Source organism: Narcine bancroftii, chromosome 13, assembly GCF_036971445.1.
Source record: "Narcine bancroftii isolate sNarBan1 chromosome 13, sNarBan1.hap1, whole genome shotgun sequence".
NCBI classification, from domain to species: domain Eukaryota; kingdom Metazoa; phylum Chordata; class Chondrichthyes; order Torpediniformes; family Narcinidae; genus Narcine; species Narcine bancroftii.
Window position 1 is genome coordinate 8,129,187 of NC_091481.1, and position 13,351 is coordinate 8,142,537.

Consider the following 13,351-nt stretch of genomic DNA (forward strand, 5'->3'; position numbering starts at 1 on the left):
CTCTCTCCCTCCCCCCCTCTCTCTCTCTCTCCCTCCCCCCCTCTCTCTCTCTCTCCCTCCCCCCCTCTCTCTCTCTCTCCCTCCCCCCCTCTCTCTCTCTCTCCCTCCCCCCCTCTCTCTCTCTCTCCCTCCCCCCCTCTCTCTCTCTCTCCCTCCCCCCCTCTCTCTCTCTCTCCCTCCCCCCTCTCTCTCTCTCTCCCTCCCCCCCCTCTCTCTCTCCCTCCCCCCCCTCTCTCTCTCCCTCCCTCCCCCCCCTCTCTCTCTCCCTCCCCCCCCTCTCTCTCTCCCTCCCTCCCCTCTCTCTCTCCCTCCCTCCCCCTCTCTCTCTCCCTCCCCCCCTCTCTCTCTCCCTCCCCCCCTCTCTCTCTCCCTCCCCCCCTCTCTCTCTCCCTCCCCCCCTCTCTCTCTCCCTCCCCCCCTCTCTCTCTCCCTCCCCCCCCTCTCTCTCTCCCTCCCCCCCCTCTCTCTCTCCCTCCCCCCCCTCTCTCTCTCCCTCCCCCCCCTCTCTCTCTCCCTCCCCCCCCTCTCTCTCTCCCTCCCCCCCTCTCTCTCTCCCTCCCCCCCCTCTCTCTCTCCCTCCCCCCCCTCTCTCTCTCCCTCTCTCTCCTCCTCCCTCCCCCCCCCCCAACAGATCCACACAGAGGAGGTGGAGGGGGCTTCCCAAAGATGAGGGGCTTTGCAGACATGAACTTGCCGGGCACGCTGTCTCCCACCCAAACGCACTCAGCTCTTTGGAAGTCCCTGTTTCCAATGTAAATAGAGGCGTGCACGCGCCCGGCCACGCGCGCAGCTTTTCCTCGGGAACGGGTCTAGATGTAAACAAATCCCAATACACCATCAGCCAAAAAATATCGTTCCACCCCCCACCCCCCGCAAAAGACGGTTCACCCTCCCCTTAAAGAGGCCCCCGCCTGCGATGAAGCGACCTGGTCGCTCGACCTTGCCCGCACCAGTTCGACCCCCAACACGGCGAATGACTGAGCCACAGATCCAATGTCAACACTGCACACGCTTCCAGGCGCCTCCACTGCCCAGAGAGGGGCTCGAAGCCGCTGCAACTTTCCAAAGTGTCCACCACGTCCCCCTCTTTACCTGCCTGTGTTCCGGGTGGCCTTTCAAGTGCGGGGTTTCCAAGAGGGAAAGGCGGCGAGAAGTTAGTTGAAAGGTTGCTGCGTCACACCGAGATGGAAACAAGTCACATCCGTCCGGGCGCTTGAAGGGTTCGGCTACTTTGCAGAGGACTTGGCCGCCCAGAAGGTGACAGGCACCGGTGGGGAGCATTTTGCAAGGATGCCGTCTTTCTGCCGCAGTTCCCAGGCAGAGACCCCCTCCCCTCCCCTGCAGACCCGAGGCGAACGCAGCATCTTCCTCCTTTCCCTCTGCGCTGGCACGGGGCGCGCCGCTGCAGTTGCGCATCATCCGCAAGCGCGCTCCCGCGGACTGTTTATCCCCCCCCTCATGGTTTCAAACATTGGAAACACGTCGCATTTTTTTTTTAAGGACACCCCCCACCCCCCCACCCACGAGAGGTAGCAATACTGCCTTCGGAGGTCGCGCCCCACAATAAAAGGGAACTTGCCAAAAGGGGGCTTGGGTGACAACATTTCAACATCGTCACCGGCGCGCTCCCCGCCCCTTGCGCGCTCACGTGGCCCACCATCAGGTGCCGACCGGTACCTAGCCGGACCCTCTTATTCCTTCTGTTCTTTCTCTCTTCCCCCCCCCCCCCGGAAGGAAGGAGGGGGCAGGAGTACCTTGAATGCAGGGTGCGCAGAGCGGCCAGGTTACAGGGCGCAGCCGCTGGTGGGGAGGGGGGGTTGGAACTGGACCATGTCAACACAGCGTCAGCACCCATGTTTACCTCCAGCCTGAATTTTATCTGCGCAACACGAGTTGGAATGCGGACATGAAGTTAAAGACACCAGGCCATGTGGCAGGCGACCAGGGTGGGTAACTGAACCCCCCCCCCCCACACAACAGGGAGTGTGGGAACCGAACCAAACTCCCCCCCCCCCACAAGGAGGGTGGGAACCAACCCCCCCACAAGGAGAGTGGGAACCAACCCCCCCCCTCAAGGAGAGTGGGAACCAACCCCCCCCCTCAAGGAGAGTGGGAACCAACCCCCCCCCCTCAAGGAGAGTGGGAACCAACCCCCCCCCCCAAGGAGAGTGGGAACCAACCCCCCCCTCAAGGAGAGTGGGAACCAACCCCCCCTCAAGGAGAGTGGGAACCAACCCCCCCCTCAAGGAGAGTGGGAACCAACCCCCCCCCTCAAGGAGAGTGGGAACCAACCCCCCCCCTCAAGGAGAGTGGGAACCAACCCCCCCCTCAAGGAGAGTGGGAACCAACCCCCCCTCAAGGAGAGTGGGAACCAACCCCCCCCAAGGAGAGTGGGAACCAACCCCCCCCTCAAGGAGAGTGGGAACCAACCCCCCCCTCAAGGAGAGTGGGAACCAACCCCCCCCTCAAGGAGAGTGGGAACCAACCCCCCCCTCAAGGAGAGTGGGAACCAACCCCCCCTCAAGGAGAGTGGGAACCAACCCCCCCCCTCAAGGAGAGTGGGAACCAACCCCCCCCCTCAAGGAGAGTGGGAACCAACCCCCCCCTCAAGGAGAGTGGGAACCAACCCCCCCCCTCAAGGAGAGTGGGAACCAACCCCCCCCATAACAAGGAGAGTGGGAACCAACCCCCCCCATAACAAGGAGAGTGGGAACCCAACCCCCCCATAACAAGGAGAGTGGGAACCCAACCCCCCCCTCAAGGAGAGTGGGAACCCAACCCCCCCCCCCTCAAGGAGAGTGGGAACCCAACCCCCCCCCCTCAAGGAGAGTGGGAACCCAACCCCCCCCTCAAGGAGAGTGGGAACCCAACCCCCCCCTCAAGGAGAGTGGGAACCCAACCCCCCCCTCAAGGAGAGTGGGAACCCAACCCCCCCCTCAAGGAGAGTGGGAACCCAACCTCCCCCCATAACAAGGAGAGTGGGAACCAACCCCCCCCCCCATAACAAGGAGAGTGGGAGCCAACCCCCCCATAACAAGGAGAGTGGGAACCAACCCCCACCATAACAAGGAGAGTGGGAACCAACCCCCCCCCATAACAAGGAGAGTGGGAACCAACCCTCCCCCATAACAAGGAGAGTGGGAACCAACCCGCCCCCCGCAGGGAGGGAGGGTCGGTGAGAAAGTTGCCGCTAATTTAAACACTTGCTTGAAATATCTGCGTCAGACCAGACACGACCCGGCGTGGGTTTTTTTTAATGGAACAGAATAATGAGACGCTCTTATTTATTTCTGCTGGGTTCAGAAGGGGAGGGTTTTGAATAAGTTGTTGCTTTTTTAAAAAGAACAAAAGCTCACTTACGTTCCGGTTCCCCCGCAGATGCGGATTTCAGGGCACTTTTCGGCGGGACACATGATGTGGTCGCATTTTGGAAAATGACACAAGGTAAAGACCATCCCAACACGGGCGCCACGAGGGAGGGGACCGGGACTGAGGGCACCTCCCACCCGAAGCGTGTCCCAAGTCCCCTCCCCACGAGTTGTTTCGTAACTTGATTATATCATGTCCATTATCATGTGACATTCCGAAGCCGCGATGGAAACTTGGAAGGACGGGTGATTGGCGGAGAGGGGAGGAGCACGTGACCGCGCTCGCATTCTCTTACAAGAACACGGGCAGGTTGCAACAGTGAAATGTAGCCACTGCCTGTCAATAAATGTGTTATTCCCCCCCCCCCATTATTTCCGACCAGCGCCAGGATCTGCACCTAACCTGGAGGAAGGGGGTGCATATGGGGGGGTGGGGGGGGTCAAATAAAGGTCGCTGCACCGCTTGAAGAGGGGGATGAGTTGTTTGCAGGGCTGGGGTTTGCATCGGGACTTGGCTGCTCTTGGGCTGCAAACTTGCTCCTTTGCCGAGTCATGCTCGGACCTCGCTGCCCTGCGAGCCCCACCGTTCGCCCAGCGTGGACGAGAAGTGGCCAGTGGGACAATAATGTGATAAACTCCCCGGCGGGGGGGGGGAATAAAAAGAACCGGATGTTATTTAAAAGCCACATGGTATCAGATGCAACAATAATAAACAACGGGGATTCAATACCAGTGAGTCATCAAAAGGGAAGAAAACACGTCGACTGCCTTTGCTGTCCAGGGGAGACGTGCACATGTGATACAATGTGCCTGACCGCTGAACAACAACATGCATCATCGCCTTCCAGTCATTTCCTCGAAGTGAGAGAGAAATCCTTACACGGGACAGTTCTGGATCCTGGGTTGAAGTTGAGCGAGCAGGGGCTGGGTGAGGTTGGGCTGCTGGAGGGTGGAATTTGGAGGGGTACAGGTCTGCCCACTGGAAGTCAGGAGTGGAACAATGAGTTCTGTCAATGTCACCGGAAAGCATGGTTTTGTGGCAGGAAAGAGTTTTCTTTTTTAAAAAAAAGTGTTTTATTTCAATAACTGCTTTGGGATCGCATTGAGTGCAGCAGAGAGAGAGTTGTCGCCTGGCTTCTGCCACATCGAGGTCAGCAAGCCCGATCTTGTCTGATGAAGAGATGCAGGGCTCACGTTGACCCACTCCGGCTCACGTGCCATCTCCCTGGCCCTGCGCTGTTCCCTGAAACACCCGCCTGGACGACAAGGAAAGCAAGGGGCAATGGACATCTCGAGCCTGAGGCATGCCGAAAACCAGGCAAACTCCCAAATAGGAAGGTGGGGAGGGGAGGAGCATGGTCTCAGAGGGGGGAAGGAGAGAAAGAAGCGACGGGAAGAGGACAAAGCACATGGTCACAGACCTTAAGAGCTTGGGTTGAACATGACTGCCTGATTTTCACCATAGCTGAAGGAGGTCTCATGCCCGAAACATCGACTTCCTATTGCTTTCCACAGATATTGGGTGATTTGCTGAGGTTCTCCAGAACTTTGTTCACTACACTAGAGCCCCAGCACCTGCAGACTCCTTGTTTACCTCCTCCTCATCTGTCTTCTAAAAGAATGTCCTTTTATCTTGAGTCTGTGCCCTCTGGACCAAGACTCACACACTATTGAAAACATCTCATCCACTCAATCAGACCTTTCAAGTTACCATATTGCAAAATAAATTACAATAATGCAGACAATCCTTGTTGTGGCGCTGGCCTGATGGCCATCAGAAGGAAACTCTTCCTGCAGCAGGGAGAGGAGGTTGTGGTCATGGTGACGTTGGCTGCCTTCTTCAGGAAGCGCCGCACATAGAGTTAATCAAGAAAATCTGCTGATACTGGGGAACGGTTCATTACAAAAAAGTACGGGAGAAGCTCACGCAGCATCTTTAAGATCAAACATGCTGGGAGGGGTAATCACCGCTGTCTTTGTGACATCAGAAGGCTCAACTAGAATCTGATAGTAAGCACGTACTAGATCTCTTTTCACAAATACATGTTTGCCATGGAGGTTTGCTGAAATGTCTTGTAAATTGGGGATGTTGTGTTGGGCAGGCACGGTAGAATTGCTCAGGGTGCGATAATCACCTCCAGGTCACCAATTCCCAGTAGATTATTTTGGAACCATGTACAACAGTAAAGCCCAGAAGCTGTCAGATCTGCCAACTGTGCCCAACTCTTGCATGTGGTCGAATTCCAATTTCGTAATCTTAAGACAGTCCAGAAGTAATCCAGGACTCTGCTCTACCAGCAGAGGACCCCGAGTCTATATATGGTGGGTTACTGTTTGTTTAATGTTTGAATGACTATACAATGGGGTCACTAGGTGAGGGAAACACTTAAGCAAGACTCAGAAAGGGCAGGGCAGAAAGGCTCGTCGGGTAGCTGACGACATTGGAGGGACGACAGAAGCAGCTCCATACAAGAGCTGTGGTCCATGACACAGTGATTTTTCAAATCCACCGACAATGAAAGATGTGACAAGAAATCCGCTCCTAAAATGGGATTTGCCTCATTTGCAACTGTGAAAACCCACAAAAAAGGTTTCTTGAGACTGAAATCCAACATGAGTGACCTCTGCCCGTATGTTTGAATATGAGAATAATTTGCGGCTGAAAAAACACATAACGTGTTGGGGTGTCTGCGTTCCTCCGTAGTTGGAGGGGCCACTGAAATCTCTGTACTGGCATTGACAAGGAATTGAACACCCAGGAGATGGTCTTTGAGGAAAAGATGGTGACTGACTTGCCCATGGGTAGCAGTTGCCTCTTCTGCTGGACCTGGTCATTTCCCTGCTGTCATCTGTAGAAGTCGCAAGGTGGCTGTTAGGACCAGGCAGCAGCACCAAATCTCCGATGCTTCCAACAAATACACTGTCCGTCACCTCTACCGCATCCTCGACCACCATGATTCCAACCAGGTCGATGGAAGGAATTCTGTGACGTGGCCAAAGCCTCGACCTGTGTAGTCAGTGCTGCCATTTGCTGCTCCAACACAGTTATCTTCGCAAGGCCCAGTAAACAGTTGTTCCAGTTCCATTTGCTCCCATTGACTAGGGGAAGAAGCCAATCCTTCTATCTTCAATGCAGAGGTCGTTGACATAACAAGGGCAGCGTGATCCTCCAACTGATCGAAGGCGGACATTTGAAAGACACTCAAATGTCTTGAACATGACAAGGTAAACATCGAAGGAACCTCTTTTCCAAAAATAGCCTTCAATGGGGTCTGTCCCTGCTAACCTGTGCCACCTCCTCAACATCTATGACGGCTGCCTATCGCCTAGGTTGTCATCAGCTAGTAGTTGGGCAATACGAGTCTCCCTCGATGGCTGGGTACACCGCAGAATAGCTGCCTTAGTATGTTGTAGGGAGATTACCATCTGGATCCACCAAGACATCCTTCACTTCACAGTCAATCTACTCTGGAAGACACTCCACAAGTCAACCGTACTTCATCTTCTGGCTCATCACAAAAACGCGCTTTGAGGATCATAAACCATGCTGGTGCATTATTAATAAAAATTGGTGAAATCTTTTGTTTGACCTCCCCAACTGTTCCTTTAAAGGGTTTATGCTCATCACTATCCATTTTAAATTAGACGGTAGTGTGAAGTCATGTCAGGCGTCACCACTTGTAACGGCACTGATTTGCCACAGAGTACAAACAAATAAAGAATACACTCACTCGTTTCTTTCAGCACCCCGTGGTTGACTTTCTTCTTTGTATTCACTATTGAATTCTTCAACTCCCCAAACACCACCCAGTTAAACGCTTTGGACTTTCTCATTGGCTCACTGCCACATGGGTGACCCAGACACTCTCACTCCCCTCCTGACAAAGATAAATTCGTGATCGCGACAGCACAAACTCCTTACAGGCAGTGCTGGATTTGAACCTGGGTCACTGGTGCTGTAACAGCGTTACACTAACCTCCACATTAATGTGCGGGATTTACAGACAAATGTAAGCATTTTTAGGATTTGAAACTTAATTGAACCAGGACATTTTTTATGCGACTAATATATGAAAAGTACAACATTTAATTTCCTAAATTAACTAATGGATTCATGGACAAATTGTCAGAAGGAAACGTCTAATGAAAGAGGGACACAAATTCTTTTACACGAACAGTGATAATTACTTAGGTTTAACAATTCAGATCAACAAGAAGACCAATGTAGACAAACAAATATGTACCAATGGGAATATGATCCTGTTGAATATGGACCACAATACAAGCATAGAAGAATGCCTTTGTGAGTTTACATTTACCGATAATTTGAAATTCTGCCTGGCCCGCAAGTAAAAGAATCTCAGGGTAAAATGTGATGTCATACATGTACTCTGACAATAACATTGATTTCTTCCATCACCTGCACAAGGTATTCCATGTCCAATTGAATGAAATCAAGATTTGGTGCTTTGGTCAATAGGAATTGGGGTAAGACTGCTCAAGTCCATTCAATATAACAGAGGATTTTTATTATATTGGAATGGATAAAAACTGCTCTAAATCTAATGTAAAAGAGTTAATACTGAAAATACGTAGCATGCCTGCAGTACCTAAAAAAGAATATTCACCCCTTTCTGAAACAGTACATTTCTTCTTCTTCTTTCTTCTTTGGCTTGGCTTCGCGGACGAAGATTTATGGAGGGGGTAAAAAGTCCACGTCAGCTGCAGGCTCGTTTGTGGCTGACCAGTCCGATGCGGGACAGGCAGACACGATTGCAGCGGTTGCAAGGGAAAATTGGTTGGTTGGGGTTGGGTGTTGGGTTTTTCCTCCTTTGCCTTTTGTCAGTGAGGTGGGCTCTGCGGTCTTCTTCAAAGGAGGCTGCTGCCCGCCAAACTGTGAGGCGCCAAGATGCACGGTTTGAGGCGTTATCAGCCCACTGGCGGTGGTCAATGTGGCAGGCACCAAGAGATTTCTTTAGGCAGTCCTTGTACCTTTTCTTTGGTGCACCTCTGTCACGGTGGCCAGTGGAGAGCTCGCCATATAATACGATCTTGAGAAGGCGATGGTCCTCCATTCTGGAGACGTGACCCATCCAGCGCAGCTGGATCTTCAGCAGCGTGGACTCGATGCTGTCGACCTCTGCTATCTCGAGTACCTCGACGTTAGGGGTGTGAGCGCTCCAATGGATGTTGAGGATGGAGCGGAGACAACGCTGGTGGAAGCGTTCTAGGAGCCGTAGGTGGTGCCGGTAGAGGACCCATGATTCGGAGCCGAACAGGAGTGTGGGTATGACAACGGCTCTGTATACGCTTATCTTTGTGAGGTTTTTCAGTTGGTTGTTTTTCCAGACTCTTTTGTGTAGTCTTCCAAAGGCGCTATTTGCCTTGGCGAGTCTGTTGTCTATCTCATTGTCGATCCTTGCATCTGATGAAATGGTGCAGCCGAGATAGGTAAACTGGTTGACCGTTTTGAGTTTTGTGTGCCCGATGGAGATTTACCCCCTCCATAAATCTACATCCGCGAAGCCAAGCCAAAGAAAGAAAGAAAAGAAAGAAAGTCTTGTGTTGGTGGATCTGTTGAAATAAAGCTGCAATTCTGATCCTAATCCAAAGAATAACCTGAAATACTCAGGGTGTGTCCTGTCATCCATGTTGGTTCCCTCAGTGTGAACCTTTTTCCGTTGATTACAAGAGTCATGAATGTAACTCTTTATTACAATTCCAAAACGCAGCTCTTTACCAATTATCCCCATCTACCGTCAACATTTTTTTCATGCATGTACCTCCTCTTCCACCTATAGCATCCCCTTCCTAAAATTCCTGACCTGAACTTCAAATTTGCTGTATCATCCACGTTTTGTCAGTTCAAAAATAGTCCATAGTATTTCCAGCTGTAATAAATTCCCTGGTGTCCCATTGATCAAAGCAGCCAAAGGTGCGACTATTAATGTCAAGTCATAACGTTTTATTCTGCAGGAACAGGCCCCTCGTTCAACTTGTCCATGTCTACAAACTTATCTACCCAAACTCATCCCATTTGCCTGCATTCAGCTCATATCCCTTTCAACTTCTCCCTATCCATAAATCTTATACAACTTTCACAGAATCCCACCCAATCAACGAGATATCTGTAAAGCGTATGCATCAGTCCTTACCCAAGGGAGCAGTACAGTTCTCATCTTTTATAAACACACCCCACATTCACTGTCTGGTGCAGCCAACACAAGAGTTGTTGGTTGGGGATTATTTTGGGCTGTTGGTTTTGCCACTAGCAACCCATTTCAGATTTATCATAAACTGACACAATAACACCTCTCTCTGTTGGATTCACAGGACAGGGTGTGTAAATTTTGAAACTGAATCAATTGAAAGTCAAAGTCATAGAGACTTTCTATTTGACCATGGAAAACACATCTTGTGATAAATGCTAAAAGACAAGAGATTTGTTCCCTTGTTTTATGAACCACTGATTGTAATAACCTAATTATAACTAGTAACTATTTTTTTAAATCTTGTATTTAGTGTTAATATTTAGGTTAATATTAAGCTATATTTCATGTAAAAATGTCTTAGTAAAGTAAGTTATAGGGTTAAAATATTGTACATGTGCTCTTATTAGGTTAGTTGTGGGATGATACAGGGTCACACAAAAAGGTCACAGCACATTTACAGACAACCATTGAGAGGGAGTTCATTCTCGGAGTCGATGCGTCTGGGAGGCAGAGCCATAATGGATTTAAAGTATCCTTAATAGAAACTCTAGGACTATGTGCGGTTTCTTAAAAGCATTTTTTTTGTGTATTGGTATATGCAATATTTTGATGACCTATGCCAGACTTTGTGGAATCATAACCACTTAAACAGAGATGAGGTCAGAAGTTTGTGGAAGTGCAAGTTGTATTTTGGACAGAAATGAAACCAAAATTGTGGTGATGTCCTGTCACATGATGCCAGAGAGCGACACACTAAAGGCAGAGGGCATTTTGAATCAGTTCAGTGACGTGCACTGGAGTTGGACCCTTGTGAACGACAGGGTTGAATCACAGTAAGCAGAAAAGGTGCTGTTGTGCGTTTCTCCTAATAAATGAGGGATACGGAAAATAAGTGGATTTCAAAGGAGATACCACTTTCTGACTGCTCTTTTGAAGATAAAGAGAGCAGCCGCATCATGGAAGGAAACTCTCTGACTCTTAAGAACTGAAGAAGAAGAAAACTTGACCTCCAGGAAAGACATTGTCCTAGTCACAGGAGATAAAACATAAGCGGCTTTTAAATAAGTCAGTCCACTTCTCATTTGTGCCCAGAAGATGATCACTCCTGATTGAACAATATCTCTTTGAAAAACAACTCATCAAAAGATTTGTGAGTTGAAAGAAATCGGAAAATATAATGTTTAAAAAGTGCTTCATAATTATTTCTGAACTGTGTTTTAAAATGATCCTGAAGTCAACAAGATATTTGAAACCAGACATTTAAGAAGTAACTTTTTCAGAATCAAGTTTAAACTGTGATGGTTTTTGACTTTAATACACACACTTATATTTGCGCATAGTGGGGTTAAATTTAGAGTTCAGTTTGGAGAAAAGTAAGAAATGTGATGTTGTTAATGGTTTAATAAAAACTATTATTTTGAATTTACTATTGTCTGATAAATTTTCCACTGCTGATCCTTTGTTAGTACTAATAAGGGTTCATGAGTTTGTAACATCAGGAATTGTAATTTATGACGATTTTGCACCTGTAACGCTGCATTTTCATTTTGTGACATATATTCATGACAACAAACCCGATTCTAATTCTGATTATGTCCTGGAGTTCAGGGTTGGCAAACAAGATTTTTCAATACCAGGTGGCCAGATTTGTGTGTGTGGATCAAAAGTCTGTGAATAAAAGTTGATTCGGATCAAACTAGGATAGTAGCAGGTATTTTAGAAATATCTGTCCATGGTCTCGTGCACAACCAGACTGAGACCACCCGAAAATTGGAGGAACAACATTCAAGCTGGGCACCCTTCAAATGGATGGCATTAAAATCAATTTCTCTGGTTTCTGTTAAACTCCCCCCCCCCCCCCCACCACCACCTCCCCACATCTTCTTCCCCTGTCTCCTTTCCTGTCTTTCAATTTCTCTCTTCCCTTTTTACTCTGCCTCCTTTCCCAGAGCCAAAACCTTTCCTCTTATCATATCAAATGAACACCTTTTGTCTGTTGGTCTGGATTCCTCTCCCTCCCATTCCTTCCCCTTTCTTTCCTCAGTACTTAATTCAGATGCCTGTCTCCTTTTAGATAAACCTTGAAAAAGGACTCGGGCCTGAAATATCAGTAATATATCTTTACCGCCTATGCGAGACCGGCTGAGTTCCTCCAGCATTTCTGTGTGTTTTTACGATAATCACAGCATGTAGAGACTTTAGCGTTTCACCCCAGTACTTCAGAATATCCTGATTACCCACAATTGAAAGGCTCAAGACAGTTGGTGCAACTTGAATGAAATTGAGTTACGTGTATCATACACAGAACTCTTGAAGCTAACTTTGTCACATGCATTTACATTAATTACAACTGAAAAGCAAGAATAATTATTGGGAGGAGGGGAGGAAGTTGACTAAATCCCTGGTAGAATATTTTCTGCCAGTTTACTCACCTGTCCATCTTGGCTTTTGTGGACTTCACTGGAACTGTACACTTGGGAGCTGGGAACAATTGGTGCCTTATATTCGTGCCTGCTTTTGATGCCAATGAGAAGGGGCTGTCCCAGGAAGTGAAGGAATAATCGAGTGGATTAACCAGAGAGCAAATCATTCAGAGTGGTGAATGACTCACAGCACAGAGAATGGTTACTGAATGTGAAGCTCAAATAGAGACAACTTGTGCCAGTGGGGGAGACAAGAGACATGGATAGGTCGCATTAATGTGTAATTAGCCAGTGTTGGTTCATCTTCAGTGGTTCTGTCTCCAAAATGCTAGATGTTACACTGCAAGCGACCTGGAACTGGAAAGAGTAGATCGGAGATGCTGCTTGTTTTCATGCTGAGATAAATAAAGAAGAACCTTTAGCATTTAAGATGACACCAAATTCAGCTTTGAAATTAATAAAGTACATCAAGCCATGTGCTGGCATCATCAAGATCCCAACATCCACAATTTTAATCTGCTTTCCTTATTAAGATGCAAAAGTCCAGAATCCTTCTTCATAAATGCTCATCAGATCCTGATCATGTCCACTGCAATTTTAAGTGGTGTTGTCTTTGCCGAACCAGGGGCGTGCTCTGAAAATGTTATTTCAATACCACTTGGTTTCACTCCTGGGATTCACTACTCAACAATACTTGTCTTGGCTATTTGCATAAAAAAAAAACCAAATGTGCATTTTACACCTGACAGAACAATTGCAATAAATAAAACACTGGGGTTGAAGTAAAAACACAACGCTGGAGAAACTCAACAGTGTAGCAAAGATAAAGATATATTGCTGACGTTTCGGGCTTGAGCCCTTCATCAAGGTATGGAAAATTGTCGGCAGGTGCCCGAATAAAAAAGGATGGGGGGGAGGAGCACGGTCACAAAGGCAGGAGGTAATAGGTGGAGAAGGGAGGGAAGGCACAGCAACAAGCAGGGGGCGGAGGGATGGCTGGGTGAATAGAGAGAGAAGGGTTAGGGTTAGGGTTAGGGTTAGGGAAAGAAGACAGAGTGAAGGGAGGAGGGGGAGAGCAGGTTAGCAGAAACCAGAAAAGTCGATGAAGAATTGCAATACCTTTTTCAATTGAACACACTTTGCATTTGCTTAATTTGCATCACTGCCTTTATGAGATTGTTCATTATGTTCTGTTCCGAGGATGACATCGACTGTAGTGAGAGGAACATTTTTCTTGTGGACGTGAAGTGTAGCAGGAGGAAGCTGTTAATTCTCAACATGCATCAAATCCAATAAGAATAATGGGAAAAAAATGCTGTAAATTTAAAACACTAAAAGATAATCTTGG

The 13,351-nt window shown here is 48.5% G+C and overlaps 1 protein-coding gene across 42 annotated transcripts in view; it reads right to left on the bottom strand.

Annotated features, from left to right (window-relative positions):
• LOC138748415 (uncharacterized) overlaps positions 1–12,036 on the bottom strand; it is a 213,260-nt gene extending 201,224 nt beyond the window's left edge. For 10 of the 42 annotated variants that reach the window (XR_011348003.1, XR_011348004.1, XR_011348002.1 and 7 more), the window contains exon 1: positions 1,093–1,495. Coding sequence is in view for 21 of the 42 variants with exons in the window: in XM_069908572.1 (XP_069764673.1) it covers positions 1,093–1,419 (327 nt within the window). In the remaining 21 variants the exon portion in view is untranslated. The other 32 variants (XR_011348011.1, XR_011348012.1, XM_069908578.1 and 29 more) reach the window with 16 other exon arrangements.
• Positions 12,037–13,351: the final 1,315 nt, after the last annotated feature.